The sequence below is a fragment of the Hyperolius riggenbachi genome, chromosome 10 (genome assembly GCF_040937935.1).
Source record: "Hyperolius riggenbachi isolate aHypRig1 chromosome 10, aHypRig1.pri, whole genome shotgun sequence".
Lineage (NCBI taxonomy): Eukaryota > Metazoa > Chordata > Amphibia > Anura > Hyperoliidae > Hyperolius > Hyperolius riggenbachi.
The window spans coordinates 286,436,667-286,459,110 of record NC_090655.1 but is presented as its reverse complement, the minus strand read 5'-3'; the positions used below and the strand labels follow the sequence as shown (position 1 = coordinate 286,459,110).

At 46.2% G+C, this 22,444-nt stretch overlaps 1 protein-coding gene across 1 annotated transcript in view; it reads right to left on the bottom strand.

The window, feature by feature from the left end:
* Window positions 1-5,113: 5,113 nt before the first annotated feature.
* Window positions 5,114-22,444, bottom strand: part of LOC137535550 (zinc finger protein 84-like) — a 29,261-nt gene continuing 11,930 nt past the window's right edge. Inside the window, exon 2 of the mRNA XM_068257380.1 lies at window positions 5,114-7,666. Coding sequence (XP_068113481.1) covers window positions 5,967-7,666 — 1,700 coding nt within the window. The 3' untranslated portion in view covers window positions 5,114-5,966. The remainder of the gene's footprint in view (window positions 7,667-22,444) is intronic.

Below are 22,444 nucleotides of genomic sequence, written 5' to 3'. Positions count from 1 at the left end.
AAAGAAAGCCCAATTAGTGGTGGAAAAAACAAGATATAGATCAATTCATTGTAATAAGTAGCAATAAAGTTATAGGCGAATGAATGGGAGGTGAACACTGCTCGGATGCATGAGATTTTCTGCACTGCGGTGCTGAACCGGTTAATATTGAGGTCTTATGCTCAAATTTGAACATATTTACTAATGGGTGATACATTATATGTTAGGAGTTCCTCGTAACAGGTGGCTATACTCCCCAATGGAGGTGTAGCTGAGTTGAGCATGGTCAAGATCTGACTAGCTATTTGTGGGAGGCTTATGTTTTTTGTTCTTAGAAAGCTAGCGATCTTCTAGTACGTAAATAATGCATTCTCTGCTATGTTGTACCGGCTTTTGAGTTCAGCGAATGTTTTTATCTTAATCCCATCTAGTATATCATTTAGGTTTATAATATCTGCTGCTTTGAACTGTTTTAAATTCAAATCAGGAATCATGACTTGCATGGCTGTTAGAGGAATTCTGGGTGTTACATATAAGCCCTCATGGGGAGGGTGCTTGAAGAAAAGTTCCCATGACAGTAGTGTTGCTGAGATAGTCGGGAAGGTATGCCTAGGTGGCTTGTACCCTAGCTTCATGCTGGAGAGTAAGTCTCTTGGACACATTGCTAATATATCTTGTTCCATTGGAAGGTATGCCTAGGTGGCTTGTACCCTAGCTTCATGCTGGAGAGTAAGTCTCTTGGACACATTGCTAGTATATCTTGTTCCATTGGAAGGTACGCCTAGGTGGCTTGTACCCTAGCTTCATGCTGGAGAGTAAGTCTCTTGGACACATTGCTAGTATATCTTGTTCCATTGTAAGGTATGCCTAGGTGGCTTCTACCCTAGCTTCATGCTGGAGAGTAAGTCTCTTGGACACATTGCTAGTATATCTTGTTCCATTGGAAGGTATGCCTAGGTGGCTTGTACCCTAGCATCATGCTGGAGAGTAAGTCTCTTGGACACATTGCTAATATATCTTGTTCCATTGGAAGGTATGCCTAGGTGGCTTGTACCCTAGCTTCATGCTGGAGAGTAAGTCTCTTGGACACATTGCTAGTATATCTTGTTCCATTGTAAGGTATGCCTAGGTGGCTTGTACCCTAGCTTCATGCTGGAGAGTAAGTCTCTTGGACACATTGCTAGTATATCTTGTTCCATTGGAAGGTATGCCTAGGTGGCTTGTACCCTAGCATCATGCTGGAGAGTAAGTCTCTTGGACACATTGCTAATATATCTTGTTCCATTGGAAGGTATGCCTAGGTGGCTTGTATCCTAGCATCATGCTGGAAAGTAAATCTCTTGGACACATTGCTAATATATCTTGTTCCATTCTAACCCATCTCTTATATTTACTTTTTGACCACCAGTTTGGCAAATTCAAGATAACAAGTATGGTAGTAAGCCCAAATATTTGGGAGTCCTGCTCCTCCTTTTTTTGGCGTAATGTCATAGTATTGTACGCAATCCTAGGCTTCCGTCCTGCCCAGGCCAAGTCATTTATAATTTTCTTTGTTTCTATAAAAAATGAATTTTTAATAGGTATTGGTAAGGTACAGAGTAGATACAATATTTTAGGAAGTAGAAACATCTTGAAAGATGCTAGCTAGTCTTCCTGACCAGGATGGTGAGAATTTATTGAGGGTTTGGGCTTCATTTTTGAGTTTTGTTAATAGCGGGACAAAATTATATTTGAAAAGATCTGAAGCTCTTGCTGTTAAATGGATACCCCAAGTATTGCACCGCCAGGTCTGCCCAAGGGAGAATAAACTTTCGAGATATAGATTCTTTAAGCTTTGGTGGGATATTTAATCCTAGGATGAATGATTTAGTATGGATTAGTTTGTAGAAGGATGCTTCAGAGAATTTTGTTATCACAGAGAGTAGGTAATCTAATGAAATATGGGGGTTTGAGAGAGATAAGGCTATATCGTCTGCAAATAGACTGATTACATGGGTGTTCCCTCCTATGGTTATCCCTGGAATTTCGGGAGTGGAACGGATTTTTTGCGCTAATGTCTCCATAAGAAGAAGAAATATAATAGGGGATAATGGGCATCCCTGGCGGGTGCCGTTGGATCTATCAAAAGCACCAGATAAAAAGCCGGTCGCATTTACTTTTGCTGAGGGATTTGCATACAGTGCCATAATGGCGTTTAAAATCGGCCCCTGAAACCCAAATTTGGTAAGGGTTGCCCTTAGGAAGCCCCAATGTACTCTGTGGAACGCCTTCTCCGCATCCAGTGTAAGAAGCAGAGAAGGCGTTGGACAGAGCTCCAAGTGTCTCAGCACATTCAGCATGCGCCTTGTGCCATCTGAAGCCTCCCTGCCTGCCTGTAAATCCTACTTGATCTGGCAATAGTAGACCGGGCGTAATTTGCATTAGTCGGTTTGCAATCAGTTTGGCATAGAGCTTTATGTCTGAATTTAATAGAGAAATTGGTCTATAGTTATGGGGATATTAAAGAGACTCCGTAACAAAAATTGCATCCTGTTTTTTATCATCCTACAAGTTCCAAAAGCTATTCTAATGTGTTCTGGCTTACTGCAGCACTTTCTGCTATCACAGTCTCTGTAATAAATCAATGCATCTTTCCCCTGTCAGACTTGTCGGCCGGTGTATGGAAGGCTGCCAAGTTCTTCAGTGTTGTGGTTCTGCTATGAACTCCCCCTTCCAGGCCCCTCTATGCACACTGCCTGTGTGTTATGTAGGATTAGAGCAGCTTCTCTCTTCTCTCTTATCTTTTACAAGCTGGATAAATCGTCCTCTGAGCTGGCTGGGCTTTCACATACTGAAGAATTACAGACAAGGGCAAAGCTGTTTGCAGGAAGAAACAAGCAGCCTGAAACTTCAGTGCACGAGAACATGGGGAAAGAAACACACAAATGATCTCTTGAGATTCAAAAGGAATGCTGTATACAGCCTGCTTGTGTATGGATGTATTTTCTATGTGTGGACATACTGTACATCAACCTACTTCCTGTTTTGGTGGCCATTTTGTTTGTTTATAAACAAACTTTTTAAAACTGTTGTTAACCACTTTTAATGCGGCGAGGAGCGGCGAAATTGTGACAGAGGGTAATAGGAGATGTCCCCTAACGCACTGGTATGTTTACTTTTGTGTGATTTTAACAATACAGATTCTCTTTAATGATCTTTCTCCGCTTTAGGGATTACGGTTATTGTTGCCTGCAGGTATTCTTTGGGTATAGGGGTGTTTGTCATAAAGGCGATAAAGAGATCAGTTAATATTGGGGTTAGTGTGTGGGCATATATGATAAAGTACTCATTAAGAAAGCCATCTGGGCCAGGTGCTTTATTTTGTTTCAGGGACTTGATCGCCTTAATAACTTCAGTTTGAGAGAAGGGTATATTCATTTCTTCTAATTGTTCTGATCTTAGTTTCGGTAGATCAATTGAGCTACGAAAATCATGAATTGCTGTCTGGGAGGGTTAAGTGGTGTTCGGGTCTCTTTGTAGGTTATATAACTGTGAATAGTATTCAGCGAATGCATTGGCTATGTGCTTGGGGTTCATTATGTTTGATTTAGTAGTTGGGTGAATGATTGCGTGTATCATAGATTTAGAATTTCTATGTTTTATTGCATTCGCTAGAAATTTCCCCGCTTTGTTGTTTTGGGAATACTTGAGGGAGTTAGTTTTCCGTAGATTTGCCTCATATTAGTATAGGAGAAAGTTTTTCAACTCTTGCCTGAGATAAAACAACCTATTATATATGGTTGGATCTGATGTTTGTTTATGTGCTTTTTCTAAAGTTTGGATCTGGGTAAGAAGGCTTAAATATAATTTCTGTCTTTCTTTCTTAATTCTAGAGCTTTGTTGGAGGTATAGGCCTCTCATGTAGGCCTTATGTGCTGACCATATAGTGGCTTGGTCAGTATCTGGAGTGTTGTTAGTGGTAAAGAAGTTCTGTATGTGTTCTTTAAAGGCATTTATGTATTTAGGGTTAGACATACTGAGACAGATGAAATTAAAGTTTTATACATACCTGGGGCTTCCTCCAGCCCCCTTCAGGCTAATCAGTCCCTCGCTGTCCCCCTCCGCCACCTGGATCTTCTGCTATGAGTCCAGGTACTTGAGCCAGTCTGGCAAAGTGCGCATGCACACACTCCGCCCCCGGGAGCGTACTACACCTGTGCAGCACTATTGCGCAGGTGCAGAACGCTCCTGGCTGTGGAAGCGGCATGCGGCCGGACTGCGCTGACTGGCTGAATTTTCTTTTCATCCTTCTCAGGTACCATTTAATTTGTAGTCACCAAACCAAATTTTTAACAACATGTCAAATTATTTGATTTCATGAGCAAAGAGAGTGCGTACATAGAGAGTGCCATTTGCATAAGTCAGAATCAACGCAGAATTATTTCCATCTCATTGACCATCTCTGTTAGTGACACGGCTACACATCAGGCTTTATTCTTACAGCATAGATGTTGTTTAGTATATATAAGAGATTCCTGTGTACACATCATATATACAGTCACAATCAGATGTGTATATCTGACTTTAAAAATATGGGGACTGCTTTATTGAAACAGCACAAGTAATTAATTTTGATTGGTTTATTTCATTTTTGTGGACTAAGCACAGCTATTACTGTATGTATAAATTATTTATAATGAATATTATCTGAGAAATAAAACATTTTATCATATTTTCTATTTTAATTACATTTTAAATTCATTAGGAGTTGGAGTCGGTGCATTTTTTCCCGACTCCAGGCACCCAAAATTGCCCCGACTCCGACTCCACAGCCCTGCGTCCCTCCACCAGGTAGAGAGCAGAATGAAGTGTCAATGTGTGAATGGCTCCCCGGGCAGCGATCTCCGGCTCCTCTATCTTCACCAACAACTTCCAGTGAAGTTTCCCCGGGGATAGGGGCGGGACAAGCCGTCCTTCCTGTATCTGTCCCCCATTCACCAGCCTGGCTGTCTCCCTGAGAGGAAGGGGGCGGGGTCCCCGGGGATAGGGGTGGGACGAGCTGTCCTTCCTGTGTCTGTGCCCCATTCACCAGCCTGGCTGTCTCCCTGAGAGGGAGGGGGCGGGGATAGGGGTGGGACGAGCCGTCCTTCCTGTGTCTGTGCCCCATTCACTGGCCTGGCTGTCTCCCTGAGAGGGAGGGGGCGGGGTCCCCAGGGATAGAGGCGGGGTGGGCCGGCCTTCCTGTGTCTGTGCCCCTTTTAGCAGCCTGGCTGTCTCCCTGACTGGGAGGGGGGGGGGGGGTGCGAATCATTAACCCCTCATTGGCCTCCTCTCCAGCAGGAAATTCAGGTACCAGCGGCGGCGAAAACCACCACAAAACTGCAGCTTTGATGATCTGAAGATCGTCTTACCCCTGATCACGATTTTCAGTTTAAAACCGAAAATCATTCAGCCTTAGATTGCAACACCCACAAATAAAATATTGCCAAAAACTAGAGCCCCAAATTTATATGTAACACCCTTTTTTCTAAAATTAACCTCTATATGTCCCCCATTTTTTATTTTGTACCTGGTTTCTACTTCCTGTAAAACATCACTTCCTGAAATATAAGCGGCACTTCCTGAAATATAAGCAGCACTTCCTGAAATATAAGCGGCACTTCCTGGTTCCTTTGGCTTTCTGTCAAAACATCCATTAAACGCTGAGTAAACTCTCAACAAACGCACAATATATGGTAGCAGAGCGTATAACCAGCCAACGCCACAACCTGGAAAAAGCCTGACATACGCTAGGGGCCAACGCTTACAAACGCCTGCAACTGCTGGAGGAACTGAAGGAGTTAAATAGACAGTCAAAGAGCAGCAACAATCTAATGCACTGAGCAGCATGAAAGAGTCCTCGGGAATCAGTGTAAGAAAGCTGCCATGTGCGATTTGCAAGAAGTAAAACAAACATTGGAAAAGAACACTTATGGCCAAAACATTTCCCGCGCTCAGTATAGGGCTTCTCACCAGTGTGACATTTCATGTCTCATAAGGCTTCGTTTCTCTCCAAAACATTTCCCACACTCAGCACATGAATAGGGCTTCTCACCAGTGTGAGATCTCACATGTTTGACAAGGTTACCTTTCTCTCCAAAACATTTCCCACACTCAGAACATGAATAGGGCTTCTCACCAGTGTGAGATCTCTCATGTGATAGAAGTTGTCCATTCCGTCCAAAACTTTTCCCACACAAAGCACATGAATAGGGCTTCTCACCAGTGTGAGATCTCTCATGTGTAACAAGATATGATTTCCATACAAAACATTTCCCACACTCAGCACAAGAATAGGGCTTCTCACCAGTGTGAGATCTCTCATGTATGACGAGATGTGATTTCCATACAAAACATTTCCCACACTTAGCACATGAATAGGGCTTCTCACCAGTGTGAGAGCTCTCGTGACTGACAAGTTGTGATTTCTGTCCAAAACATTTCCCACACTCAGCACATGAATAGGGCTTCTCACCAGTGTGAATTCTCTCATGCTTGACAAGGTCTGATTTCTGTCCACAACATTTCCCACACTCGGCACATGAATAGGGCTTCTCACCAGTGTGAGATCTCTCATGTGTGACAAGGCTTCTTTTATCTCCAAAACATTTCCCACACTCAGCACATGAATAGGGCTTCTCACCAGTGTGAATTCTCTCATGCTTGACAAGGTCTGATTTCTGTCCAAAACATTTCCCACACTCAGCACATGAATAGGGCTTCTCACCAGTGTGAATTCTCTCATGCTTGATAAGGTCTGATTTCAGTCCAAAACATTTCCCACACTCAGAACATGAAAAGAGCTTCTCACCATTGTGAGATCTCTCATGTTTGACAAGGCTTTCTTTACGTCCAAAACATTTCCCACACTCGGCACATGAATAGGGCTTCTCACCAGTGTGAGATCTCTCATGTTTGACAAGGATTCCTTTACGTCCAAAACATTTCCCACATTCAGCACATGAGTACGGCTTCTCACCAGTGTGAGATCTCTCATGTCTGACAAGGTCGGAGTTCCGTCCAAAACATTTCCCACATTCAGCACAAGAATAGGGCTTCTCACCAGTGTGAGATCTCTCATGTGTGACAAGATATGATTTCCATACAAAACATTTCCCACACTCAGCACATGAATAGGGCTTCTCACCAGTGTGAATTCTCTCATGACTGACAAGGTGTGATTTCCGTCCAAAATATTTCCCACACTCAGCACATGAATAGGGCTTCTCACCAGTGTGAGATCTCTCATGACTGACAAGTTCTGATTTCTGTCCAAAACATTTCCCACATTCAGCACATGAAAAAGGCTTCTCACCAGTGTGAGATCTCTCATGTCTGACAAGGTCGGAGTTGTGTACAAAACGTTTCCCACACTCAGCACATGAATAAGGCTTCTCACCAGTGTGATATCTCTCATGTATGAGAAGCTGTGATTTCCGCACAAAACATTTCCCACACATGGTACAGGCATAGGACCCTCCAGCAGTGGGAGAGCTGTGCTGGGTATGAGGCCCCTCAGGGTTAGACATGTGAGGGGAGTCTGGGGGAATATTTGGGGTCACCAGGATATCTGCAGGAGACTCTTGTCCAGTGATATCATCATCCGTTGTACAGTCTGTGGATACAGAGAGACGAGTCTCTGAGAGGTTCCTGATGCCGGGACTCCACGCTGCAAATAGAGAAACATCATCACTTCCTGTTAGAGAATTCTGAGGGGAGGAGCAATTATCATTAGGGAGGGTCAGTGAGCTGCTGATAATTCCAAGTTGATGCAAAGATAATGCAGATTGGAAATGGGCCAGATGCAGCATCTGCATAACTCTGCATATAATTATAATGTAATTTGCACCATCTCAGAGTTATTGGCATGTCACTGACCATTGCTAGTTATCAGCCTGATAGAGAACTGCAGAAGGTTGTGCTCATTACAGGCGGCCAATCACATGACAATAACTTTGCGTGCACATTTTCTGTATCTTGAAATTTGAACAATGAAAATACATTGCCTGAGACAATGGCAGCAATGTGCTACTCCTGTGACAACAGACCTCTATGTACTTATAGCAAGAAATCTGTGTTATGTTTGTAGAGCAATGTGGTGTCACTTACACATTCTTATTACCATTGTATCCTCATGTCACTCATATGCCCCTTGTAATGTCCCTTTATCTCTCTCTTGTCCCCAATTGTGCAAATAAAGATATTGTGACGTTACACAACACTAAATTATAGGAGCTGCGAGGTGGAGGAATTCTCCATTTATGTCATAGAGATCCCAAACCACTAATACTTCTGTAGCTGGATATACTGTACATACATATATACTCCTATACATACAGTATAGCCACATTCCTCCTCCCATCCTTCTGCCTAATAAGAAACCAAGCAGCTGAACCCTGCAGCTCCTATTGGACAGGAGATAAGTGGAGGCGGGGAATAGGTGTGGCTAGAAATCACTGTGCCCCTCTGTAAAACTTGGGAAACCTCTCCAGCTTTATAACAAACCGGACATGACCCAATTTTTATTTTATTAATTCATTAGTGATGTCCATGGAGTTCCTCTTCCAGCGCCTCCTCTGCCTCTCCTGTGTGTCCCCTTCACTGCCTCCTCTGCCTCTCCTGTGTGTCCCCTTCACTGCCTCCTCTGCCTCTCCTGTGTCCCCTTCACTGCCTCCTCTGCCTCTCCTGTGTGTCCCCTCCTCTGCCACTCCTGTGTGTCCCCTTCACTGCCTCCTCTGCCTCTCCTGTGTGTCCCCTTCACAGCCTCCTCTGCCTCTCCTGTGTGTCCCCTTCACTGCCTCCTCTGCCTCTCCTGTGTCTCCCCTCCAGTGCCTCCTGTACCTCTCCTGTGTGTCCCCTTCACTGCCTCCCCTGCCTCTCCTGTGTGTCCCCTTCACTGCCTTCTCTGCCTCTCCTGTGTGTCCCCTTCACTGCCTCCTCTGCCTCTCCTGTGTGTCCCCTTCACTGCCTTCTCTGCCTCTCCTGTGTGTCCCCTCCAGTGCCTCCTCTGCTTCTCCTGTGTCCCCTTTCAGTGCCTCCTCTGCCTCTCCTGTGTGTCCCCTTCACTGCTTCCTCTGCCTCTCCTGTGTGTCCCCTTCACTGCCTCCTCTGCCTCTCCTGTGTGCCTCCCCTTCACTGTCTCCTCTGCCTCTCCTGTGTGTCCCCTTCACTGCCTCCTCTGCCTCTCCTGTGTGTCCCCTTCACTGCACCTCTGCCTCTCCTGTGTGTCCCCTTCACTGCCTCCTCTGCCTCTCCTGTGTGTCCCCTTCAGTGCCTCCTATGCCTCTCCTGTGTCCCCTTCACTGCCTCCTCTGCCTCTCCTGTGTCCCCTTCACTGCCTCCTCTGCCTCTCCTGTGTCCCCTTCACTGCCTCCTCTGCCTCTCCTGTGTGTCCCCTTCACTGCCTCCTCTGCCTCTCCTGTGTGTCCCCTTCACTGCCTCCTCTGCCTCTCCTGTGTCCCCTTCACTGCCTCCTCTGCCTCTCCTGTGTCCCCTTCACTGCCTCTCCTGTGTGCCCCCTTCACTGCCTCCTCTGCCTCTCCTGTGTGTCCCCTCCTCTGCCACTCCTGTGTGTCCCCTTCACTGCCTCCTCTGCCTCTCCTGTGTGTCCCCTTCACTGCCTCCTCTGCCTCTCCTGTGTGTCCCCTTCACTGCCTCTCCTGTGCTTCCCCTTCAGTACCTCCTGTGTGAATAGCAGGCATTCTACCCCCTGTAAGTCATCACATCACACAGGTTCTGCCATGAGAAGTTCTCAGGCTCGGTCACATTTGAGCTGGAACATAAATTTGCCTTCCCAAAATAGAAGGTATTTGTGATTATTCAGGTTGGAGTGAGCAAATGATGTCTCCCACAATGTATCACTGCAGAATATGCAAATCATCCCTTTGCTGTCCCTGAAAGCTAAAAGGACTTGACACATCATTGCATTCCAGCGGTTCTGAGGGTGTGTTCAGCTTTCAGGGTCAACATAGGGATGATTAGCATATTCAGCAGTGGTGCACTGTGGGACATCTCAAATGCTCTCTCCAACCTGAATAAGCACAAATACTTTCTGTGTTAAATGAACACTATCAAAGTTTACATTTTTTTCCAGACGCCCTTCAGGAGTTAGAAGAGACTTGGTAATGGTAGATAATGGTTGAAGGAAAAAATACATCCATCAGCTTATCAGACCTTGCATAGTACTAGGACAGTGCATTGGTGACAGATTCCTCTATTCAGCTTATCAGACCTTGCATAGTGCTAGGACAGTGCAGTGGTGTCGGGTTCCTCTATTCAGCTTATCAGACCTTGCATAGTGCTAGGACAGTGCAGTGGTGTCGGGTTCCTCTATTCAGCTTATCAGACCTTGCATAGTGCTAGGACAGTGCAGTGGTGTCGGGTTCCTCTATTCAGCTTATCAGACCTTGCATAGTGCTAGGACAGTGCAGTGTTGACGGGTTCCTCTATTCAGCTTATCAGACCTTGCATAGTGCTAGGACAGTGCAGTGGTAATAGGTTCCTCTATTCAGCTTATCACACATTGCATAGTGCTAGGACAGTGCAGTGGTGACAGGTTCCTCTACTCAGCTTATCAGACCTTGCATAGTGCTAGGACAGTGCAGTGGTAATAGGTTCCTCTATTCAGCTTATCACACATTGCATAGTGCTAGGACAGTGCAGTGGTGTCGGGTTCCTCTATTCAGCTTATCAGACCTTGCATAGTGCTAGGACAGTGCAGTGGTGTCGGGTTCCTCTATTCAGCTTATCAGACCTTGCATAGTGCTAGGACAGTGCAGTGGTGTCGGGTTCCTCTATTCAGCTTATCAGACCTTGCATAGTGCTAGGACAGTGCAGTGTTGACGGGTTCCTCTATTCAGCTTATCAGACCTTGCATAGTGCTAGGACAGTGCAGTGGTAATAGGTTCCTCTATTCAGCTTATCACACATTGCATAGTGCTAGGACAGTGCAGTGGTGACAGGTTCCTCTACTCAGCTTATCAGACCTTGCATAGTGCTAGGACAGTGCAGTGGTAATAGGTTCCTCTATTCAGCTTATCACACATTGCATAGTGCTAGGACAGTGCAGTGGTGTCGGGTTCCTCTATTCAGCTTATCAGACCACTGCACTGTCCTAGCAATATGCAAGGTCTGATAAGCTGAATTTTCTTTTACTACCACTATCTGCCATTACTAAGTCCATTTTAACTCCTAAAGGGCTTCAGAAAAAAACGTAAACTTTGATAGTATTCCTTTAAGAAGCAACGTTTTTGTCTTGCATAGCATTCTAGTAAGAGGGCTTGTTGGTCCTTTGTAGCCCCTTACACACTCCTGGGAGTTGTGATTCACCATGAGCTTGCTGGGCAATGTGTCAATGTGAGCTGGAGTAACAGGAGGACAGCGGATGTGATGTAACATGTGCTGTGACTTCCCATCCTTGTCATGGCTATCTATGCCACGTGTGATTTCTGTCACTGCGATGGACACAGCATACATCTCCACACTACTGATGGACGAACATCGCGAATTAATGTTTACAGACTATTCATAGACTTTTATGCAAATGTTTCCCAACAGAACGTTCGCGGGGGACTCCATTGCCTTTCATACTATCCAAAAACCAGGGCAGCTGCATGGCGGAGGGGGAAAAATAGCAAAATTTACCTCCAAAATATGTATTTTACACAAAGGCTTTATTTAGAGAGGCAGAGGCTATAAACAGAACCAGAGACGAAGAAGAAATAGACTTATACATACCTGAGGCTTCCGCCAGCTCCATAAGCCTGGATCGCTCCAACGCCGCCATCCTCCACTGCCTCTGTCTGCTGGTACCGAGTCCTGTACTTTCAACCAGTCGACGCAAATGCAGTGTGCTCCCTCCGTACTGCACAGGCGCATGCGTACAAACCCGGAGGGAGCCCCTGCGCATGCGTACAACTGGTCGCGTCCGGCGGAAGTGACAGGACCCGGTACCGGCGATAGAGGCAGCGGAGAATGGTGGCGTGGGAGCAATCCAGGATTATGGGGCTGGAGGAAGCCCCAGATATTTACAAAACCTTTTTCCATTTTTTAGGTATGCTTCGTCTCTGGTTCCCTTTAAATATTTGGCTTATACCTGCTTAATTTTTTTAAGTACACAGCAATCACAAAATATGCTGCTTGTGCCTAACACTGCACTACAAGCTCCACAGTGATGTGAAAGGCTTTGTGTGACGATGTCAGGTGACAACATTTCTACAGTACAATACGGTCACTCAACCGCTATTTTTGTGATGGGCTGTAACAGCCACACACTACACTATACTAAACAGGTGATGTATATAAGCTAAAAAGCACACCACAAACAACAACAAATAACAGCAGAATCAGTCCACAAAAGCACTTTTGGAGTCCCTAGTTGGTGGACTGCAAGGAGAAGAACACCTATGGAGGCAGCTACACAGCTCTCCCTACACTGACACCAGGCACACAGCTACACAGCACTGGATTACACAGAACAATGTCAGCAACCTATTTCTCTGTCCCTCACTCAGCAGCACAGCTCCCCCTACACTGACTGAAGGCACACAGCTACACAGCACTAAAAACACAGAACAATGTCAGCAAGCTATCTCTCTGTCCCTAAATCAGCAGCACAGCTCTCCCTACACTGACTCCAGGCACACAGCTACACAGCACTGAACAACACAGAACAATGTCAGCAAACTATCTCTCTGTCCCTCAATCAGCAGCACAGCTCCCACTACACTGCACAACTCTCCCTACACTGACTGAAGGCACACAGCTACACAGCACTGAATAACACAGAACACAGTCAGCAAGCTATCTCTCTGTCCCTCAATCAGCAGCACAGCTCTCCCTACACTGACTCCAGGCACACAGCACTGAACAACACAGAACAATGTCAGCAAACTATCTCACTGTCCCTCAATCAGCAGCACAGCTCCCACTACACTGACTGAAGGCACACAGCTACACAGCACTGAATAACACAGAACACGGTCAGCAAGCTATCTCTCTGTCCCTCAATCAGCAGCACAGCTCTCCCTACACTGACTCCAGGCAAACAGCTACACAGCACTGAATAACACAGAACACTGTCAGAAAGCTATCTCTCTGTCCCTCACTCAGCAGCACAACTCTCCCTACACTGACTGAAGGCACACAGCTACACAGCACTGAATAACACAGAACACTGTCAGCAAGCTATTTCTCTGTCCCTCAATCAGCAGCACAGCTCTCCCTACACTGACTGAAGGCACACAGCTACACAGCACTGAATAACACAGAACAATGTCAGCAAACTATCTCTCTGTCCCTCAATAAGCAGCACAGCTCTCCCTACACCGACTGAAGCCACACAGCTACACAGCACTGAATGATGCTGGATACACACCATGCGTTTCCACGTTCATTGCGTCCGTCGATACGCATCGATTCAATTATTTCCGACATGTCCGATTCCCGTTTCGATGGATTGTTAGGTCGATTTGCCATACTTTACATGGCAATCAACCTAAAAATCATCTAAATGCGTTCGGAAATGCTCGGAAATAATCGAATCGATGCGTATCGACGGACGCATTCAACGCGGAAATGCATGGTGTGTATTCGGCATAACACAGAACACTGTCAGCAAACTATCTCTCTGTCCCTCTATCAGCAGCACAGCTCCCACTACACTGCACAACTCTCCCTACACTGACTGAAGGCACACAGCTACACAGCACTGAATAACACAGAACACAGTCAGCAAGCTATCTCTCTGTCCCTCAATCAGCAGCACAGCTCTCCCTACACTGACTCCAGGCACACAGCACTGAACAACACAGAACAATGTCAGCAAACTATCTCTCTGTCCCTCAATCAGCAGCACAGCTCCCACTACACTGACTGAAGGCACACAGCTACACAGCACTGAATAACACAGAACACGGTCAGCAAGCTATCTCTCTGTCCCTCAATCAGCAGCACAGCTCTCCCTACACTGACTCCAGGCAAACAGCTACACAGCACTGAATAACACAGAACACTGTCAGAAAGCTATCTCTCTGTCCCTCACTCAGCAGCACAACTCTCCCTACACTGACTGAAGGCACACAGCTACACAGCACTGAATAACACAGAACACTGTCAGCAAGCTAATTCTCTGTCCCTCAATCAGCAGCACAGCTCTCCCTACACTGACTGAAGGCACACAGCTACACAGCACTGAATAACACAGAACAATGTCAGCAAACTATCTCTCTGTCCCTCAATAAGCAGCACAGCTCTCCCTACACCGACTGAAGCCACACAGCTACACAGCACTGAATGATGCTGGATACACACCATGCGTTTCCACGTTCATTGCGTCCGTCGATACGCATCGATTCAATTATTTCCGACATGTCCGATTCCCGTTTCGATGGATTGTTAGGTCGATTTGCCATACTTTACATGGCAATCAACCTAAAAATCATCTAAATGCGTTCGGAAATGCTCGGAAATAATCGAATCGATGCGTATCGACGGACGCATTCAACGCGGAAATGCATGGTGTGTATTCGGCATAACACAGAACACTGTCAGCAAGCTATCTCTCTGTCCCTCAATCAGCAGCACCGCTCTCCCTACACTGACTCTAGGCACACAGCTACACAGCACTGAATAACACAGAACACTGTCAGCAAGCCATCTCTCTGTCCCTCAATCAGCAGCACAGCTCTCCCTACACTGACTCCAGGCACACAGCTACACAGCACTGAATAACACAGAATAATGTCAGCAAGCTATCTCTCTGTCCCTCAATCAGCAGCACAGCTCTCCCTACACTCACTAAAGGCACACAGCTACACAGCACTGATAACACAGAACACTTTTAGCAAGCTATCTCTCTGTCCCTCATTCAGCAGCACAGCTCCCCCTACACTGACTGAAGGCACACAGCTACACAGCACTGAATAACACAAAACAGTCAGCAAGCTATCTCTCTGTCCCTCAATCAGCAGCACAGCTCTCCCTACACTGACTGAAGGCACACAGCTACACAGCACTGAATATCACAGAACACCATCAGCAAGCTATCTCTCTGTCCCTCAATCAGCAGCACAGCTCTCCCTACACTGACTGAAGGCACACAGCTACACAGCACCGAATACCAGAAAACACTGTCAGCAAGCTATCTCTCTGTCCCCCAATCAGCAGCACAGCTCTCCCTACACTGACTGAAGGCACCAGGGCTGTGGAGTCGGAGTCGTGGAGTCGGAGTCGTGGAGTCGGGCAATTTTGGGTGCCTGGAGTCGGAGTCGGGAAAAAATGCACCGACTCCTAATGAATTTGTAACTGTAATTAAAATAGAAAATATGATAAAATGTTCTATTTCTCAGATAATAGTCATTAAAAATAATGTATATATACAGTACATATACAGTAATAGCTGTGCTTAGTCCACAAAAATGAAATAAACCAATCAAAATTAGTTACTTGTGCTGCTTCAATAAAGCAGTCCCCGTATTTTTAAGGTCAGATATCCATATCTGATTGTGACTGTATATATGATGTGTACACAGGAATCTCTTATATATACTAAATAACATCTATGCTGTAAGAATAAAGCCTGATGTGTAGCTGTGTCACTAATAGAGATGGTCAATGAGATGGAAATAATTCTGCATTGATGCTGATTTATGCAAATGTATGCACTCCCTTTGCTGATGAAATCAAATATATTGATATGTTGTTAAAATTTGGTTTGGTGACTACAAATTAAAGGGTACCTGAGACGGATGAAAAGTAAAGTTTTATACATACCTGGGGCTTCCTCCAGCCCCCTTCAGGCTAATCAGTCCCTCGCTGTCCTCCACCACCCGGATCTTCTGCTATGAGTCCTGGTAATTCAGCCAGTCAGTGCTTTCCAGCCGCATGCCGCTCCCACAGCCAGGAACATTCTGCACCTGCGCAATAGTGCTGCACAGGTGTAGTATGCTCCTGGCGGCGGAGTGTGTGCATGCGCACTACGCCCGACTGGCTCAAGTACCTGGACTCCTAGCAGAAGATCCAGGTGGTGGAGGAGGACAACGAGGGACTGATTATCCTGAAGGCGGCTGGAGGAAGCCCCAGGTATGTATAAAACTTTAATTTCATCTGTCTCAGGTTTACTTTATTACACAGTAGTACTATACTCTACATATGCACTCTCCACAGAGCTGCAGGGAATCCACTGAGAATGCTGTGCACATTGAACACAGAGGTGTTGTCTGTCACCCATAAACCTTGTTCAGATTGTGCATGAAGAATGTGTAATAGAGGAAGAATCTCCTCATTCCCCTGCAGAGTACCTGCACATCATTCTTACATGTACCCACACTTACATTGCCTAGGGCCTGATAGATGTTCTTTGTTCCGGTTTGTACCTTTTACAAGTACTCTTACCAAGGACTAGTTTTAGTCTAAAGGGAATAAATATAGTAGTCTACATATCCTTCTCACTTCAGTTGTCTTGTAAAATTCCTAAGCATTGGCAGTTAAGAGACGAATTTCATGTTACATACTTATAATCAACAAAATTGTAATATGCAAATTAGAGGAGTCGGAGTCGGTGGAATCCTAAACTGAGGAGTCGGAGTCGGTGGATTTTTGGACCGACTCCACAGCCCTGGAAGGCACACAGCTACACAGCACTGAATAACACAGAACACTGTCAGCAAGCTATCTCTCTGTCCCTCAATCAGCAGCACAGCTTTCCCTACACTGACTCCAGGCACACAGCTACACAGCACTGAATAACACAGAACACTGTCAGCAAGCTATCTCTCTGTCCCTCAATCAGCAGCACAGCTCCCCCTACACTGACTGAAGGCACACAGCTAATCAGCACTGAATAACCGAGAACACTGTCAGCAAGCCATCTCTCTGTCTCTCAATCAGCAGCACAGCTCTCCCTACACGGACTCCAGGCACACAGCTACACAGCACTGAATAACACAGAATAACGTCAGAAAGCTATCTCCCTGTCCCTTAATTAGCCACACAGCTCTCCCTACACTGACTCCAGGCACACAGCTACACAGCACTGAATAAAACAGAACACTGTCAGCAAGATATCTCTCTGTCCCTCAACCAGCAGCACAGCTCTCCCTACACTGACTCCAGGCACACAGCTACACAGCTCTGAATAACACAGAACACTGTCAGCAAGCTATCTATCTGTCCCTAAATCAGCTGCACAGCTCTCCCTACACTGACTGAAGGCACACAGCTACACAGCACCGAATACCAGAAAACACTGTCAGCAAGCTATCTCTTTGTCCCCCAATCAGCAGCACAGCTCTCCCTACACTGACTGAAGGCAGACAACTACACAGCACTGAATAACAGAGAACACTGTCAGCAAGCTGTCTCTCTGTCCCTCAATCAGCAGCACAGCTCTCCCTACACTGACTGAAGGCACACAGCTACACAGCACTGAATAACACAGACCAATGTCAGCAAACTCTCTCTCTGTCCCTCATTCAACAGCACAGCTCCCCTACACTGACTCCAGGCACACAGCTACACAGCACTGAACAACACAGAACACTGTCAGCAAGCTATCTCACTGTCCCTCAATCTACAGCAAAGCTCTCCCTACACTGACTGAAGGCACACAGCCACACAGCACTGAATAACACAGAACAATGTCTGCAAGCTATCTCTCTGTCCCCCAATCAGCAGCACAGCTCTCCCCTACACTGACTCCAGGCACACAGCACTGAATAACACAGAACACTGTCAGCAAGCTATCTCTCTGTCCCTCAATCAGCAGCACAGCTCCCCCTACACTGACTGAAGGCACACAGCTACACAGCACTGATAACACAGAACACTTTTAGCAAGCTATCTCTCTGTCCCTCATTCAGCAGCACAGCTATCCCTACACTGACTGAAGGCACACAGCTACACAGCACTGAATAACCGAGAACACTGTCAGCAAGCCATCTCACTGTCTCTCAATCAGCAGCACAGCTCTCCCTACACTGACTCCAGGCACACAGCTACACAGCACTGAATAACACAGAATAATGTCAGCAAGCTATCTCCCTGTCCCTTAATTAGCCACACAGCTCTCCCTACACTGACTCCAGGCACACAGCTACACAGCACTGAATAACACAGAACACTGTCAGCAAGATATCTCTCTGTCCCTCAACCAGCAGCACAGCTCTCCCTACACTGACTCCAGGTACACAGCTACACAGCTCTGAATAACACAGAACACTGTCAGCAAGCTATCTCTCTGTCCGCCAATCAGCTGCACAGCTCTCCCTACACTGACTGAAGGCACACAGCTACACAGCACCGAATACCAGAAAACACTGTCAGCAAGCTATCTCTTTGTCCCCCAATCAGCAGCACAGCTCTCCCTACACTGACTGAAGGCAGACAACTACACAGCACTGAATAACAGAGAACACTGTCAGCAAGCTATCTCTCTGTCCCTCAATCAGCAGCACAGCTCTCCCTACACTGACTGAAGGCACACAGCTACACAGCACTGAATAACACAGAACACTGTCAGCAAGCTATCTCTCTGTCCCTCAATCAGCAGCACAGCTCTCCCTACACTGACTGAAGGCACACAGCTACACAGCACTGAATAACCGAGAACACTGTCAGCAAGCCATCTCACTGTCTCTCAATCAGCAGCACAGCTCTCCCTACACTGACTGAAGGCACACAGCTACACAGCACTGAATAACACAGAACAATGTCAGCAAGCTCTCTCTCTGTCCCTCATTCAACAGCACAGCTCTCCCTACACTGACCCCCGGCACACAGCTACACAGCACTGAACAACACAGAACACTGTCAGCAAGCTATCTCTCTGTCCCTCAATCAGCAGCACAGCTCTCCCTACACTGACTCCAGGCAAACAGCTACACAGCACTGAATAACACAGAACACTGTCAGAAAGCTATCTCTCTGTCCCTCACTCAGCAGCACAACTCTCCCTACACTGACTGAAGGCACACAGCTACACAGCACTGAATAACACAGAACACTGTCAGCAAGCTATTTCTCTGTCCCTCAATCAGCAGCACAGCTCTCCCTACACTGACTGAAGGCACACAGCTACACAGCACTGAATAACACAGAACAATGTCAGCAAACTATCTCTCTGTCCCTCAATAAGCAGCACAGCTCTCCCTACACCGACTGAAGCCACACAGCTACACAGCACTGAATGATGCTGGATACACACCATGCGTTTCCACGTTCATTGCGTCCGTCGATACGCATCGATTCAATTATTTCCGACATGTCCGATTCCCGTTTCGATGGATTGTTAGGTCGATTTGCCATACTTTACATGGCAATCAACCTAAAAATCATCTAAATGCGTTCGGAAATGCTCGGAAATAATCGAATCGATGCGTATCGACGGACGCATTCAACGCGGAAATGCATGGTGTGTATTCGGCATAACACAGAACACTGTCAGCAAACTATCTCTCTGTCCCTCAATCAGCAGCACAGCTCCCACTACACTGCACAACTCTCCCTACACTGACTGAAGGCACACAGCTACACAGCACTGAATAACACAGAACACAGTCAGCAAGCTATCTCTCTGTCCCTCAATCAGCAGCACAGCTCTCCCTACACTGACTCCAGGCACACAGCACTGAACAACACAGAACAATGTCAGCAAACTATCTCTCTGTCCCTCAATCAGCAGCACAGCTCCCACTACACTGACTGAAGGCACACAGCTACACAGCACTGAATAACACAGAACACGGTCAGCAAGCTATCTCTCTGTCCCTCAATCAGCAGCACAGCTCTCCCTACACTGACTCCAGGCAAACAGCTACACAGCACTGAATAACACAGAACACTGTCAGAAAGCTATCTCTCTGTCCCTCACTCAGCAGCACAACTCTCCCTACACTGACTGAAGGCACACAGCTACACAGCACTGAATAACACAGAACACTGTCAGCAAGCTAATTCTCTGTCCCTCAATCAGCAGCACAGCTCTCCCTACACTGACTGAAGGCACACAGCTACACAGCACTGAATAACACAGAACAATGTCAGCAAACTATCTCTCTGTCCCTCAATAAGCAGCACAGCTCTCCCTACACCGACTGAAGCCACACAGCTACACAGCACTGAATGATGCTGGATACACACCATGCGTTTCCACGTTCATTGCGTCCGTCGATACGCATCGATTCAATTATTTCCGACATGTCCGATTCCCGTTTCGATGGATTGTTAGGTCGATTTGCCATACTTTACATGGCAATCAACCTAAAAATCATCTAAATGCGTTCGGAAATGCTCGGAAATAATCGAATCGATGCGTATCGACGGACGCATTCAACGCGGAAATGCATGGTGTGTATTCGGCATAACACAGAACACTGTCAGCAAGCTATCTCTCTGTCCCTCAATCAGCAGCACCGCTCTCCCTACACTGACTCTAGGCACACAGCTACACAGCACTGAATAACACAGAACACTGTCAGCAAGCCATCTCTCTGTCCCTCAATCAGCAGCACAGCTCTCCCTACACTGACTCCAGGCACACAGCTACACAGCACTGAATAACACAGAATAATGTCAGCAAGCTATCTCTCTGTCCCTCAATCAGCAGCACAGCTCTCCCTACACTGACTAAAGGCACACAGCTACACAGCACTGATAACACAGAACACTTTTAGCAAGCTATCTCTCTGTCCCTCATTCAGCAGCACAGCTCCCCCTACACTGACTGAAGACACACAGCTACACAGCACTGAATAACACAGAACACTGTCAGAAAGCTATCTCTCTGTCCCTCAATTAGCAGCACAGCTCTCCCTACACTGACCCCCGGCACACAGCTACACAGCGCTGAATATCACAGAACACCATCAGCAAGCTATCTCTCTGTCCCTCAATCAGCAGCACAGCTCTCCCTACACTGACTGAAGGCACACAGCTACACAGCACCAAATACCAGAAAACACTGTCAGCAAGCTATCTCTCTGTCCCCCAATCAGCAGCACAGCTCTCCCTACACTGACTGAAGGCACCAGGGCTGTGGAGTCGGAGTCGTGGAGTCGGGCAATTTTGGGTGCCTGGAGTCGGAGTCGGGAAAAAATGCACCGACTCCTAATGAATTTGTAACTGTAATTAAAATAGAAAATATGATAAAATGTTCTATTTCTCAGATAATAGTCATTAAAAATAATGTATATATACAGTACATATACAGTAATAGCTGTGCTTAGTCCACAAAAATGAAATAAACCAATCAAAATTAGTTACTTGTGCTGCTTCAATAAAGCAGTCCCCGTATTTTTAAGGTCAGATATCCATATCTGATTGTGACTGTATATATGATGTGTACACAGGAATCTCTTATATATACTAAATAACATCTATGCTGTAAGAATAAAGCCTGATGTGTAGCTGTGTCACTAATAGAGATGGTCAATGAGATGGAAATAATTCTGCATTGATGCTGATTTATGCAAATGTATGCACTCCCTTTGCTGATGAAATCAAATAATTTGATATGTTGTTAAAATTTGGTTTGGTGACTACAAATTAAAGGGTACCTGAGACGGATGAAAAGTAAAGTTTTATACATACCTGGGGCTTCCTCCAGCCCCCTTCAGGCTAATCAGTCCCTCGCTGTCCTCCACCACCCGGATCTTCTGCTATGAGTCCTGGTAATTCAGCCAGTCAGTGCTTTCCAGCCGCATGCCGCTCCCACAGCCAGGAACATTCTGCACCTGCGCAATAGTGCTGCACAGGTGTAGTATGCTCCTGGCGGCGGAGTGTGTGCATGCGCACTACGCCCGACTGGCTCAAGTACCTAGACTCCTAGCAGAAGATCCAGGTGGTGGAGGAGGACAACGAGGGACTGATTATCCTGAAGGCGGCTGGAGGAAGCCCCAGGTATGTATAAAACTTTAATTTCATCTGTCTCAGGTTTACTTTGTTACACAGTAGTACTATACTCTACATATGCACTCTCCACAGAGCTGCAGGGAATCCACTGAGAATGTTGTGCACATTGAACACAGAGGTGTTGTCTGTCACCCATAAACCTTGTTCAGATTGTGCATGAAGAATGTGTAATAGAGGAAAAATCTCCTCATTCCCCTGCAAAGTACCTGCACATCATTCTTACATGTGCCCACACTTACATTGCCTAGGGCCTGATAGATGTTCTTTGTTCCGGTTTGTACCTTTTACAAGTACTCTTACCAAGGACTAGTTTTAGTCTAAAGGGAATAAATATAGTAGTCTACATATCCTTCTCACTTCAGTTGTCTTGTAAAATTCCTAAGCATTGGCAGTTAAGAGACGAATTTCATGTTACATACTTATAATCAACAAAATTGTAATATGCAAATTAGAGGAGTCGGAGTCGGTGGAATCCTAAACTGAGGAGTAAGAGTCGGTGGATTTTTGGACCGACTCCACAGCCCTGGAAGGCACACAGCTA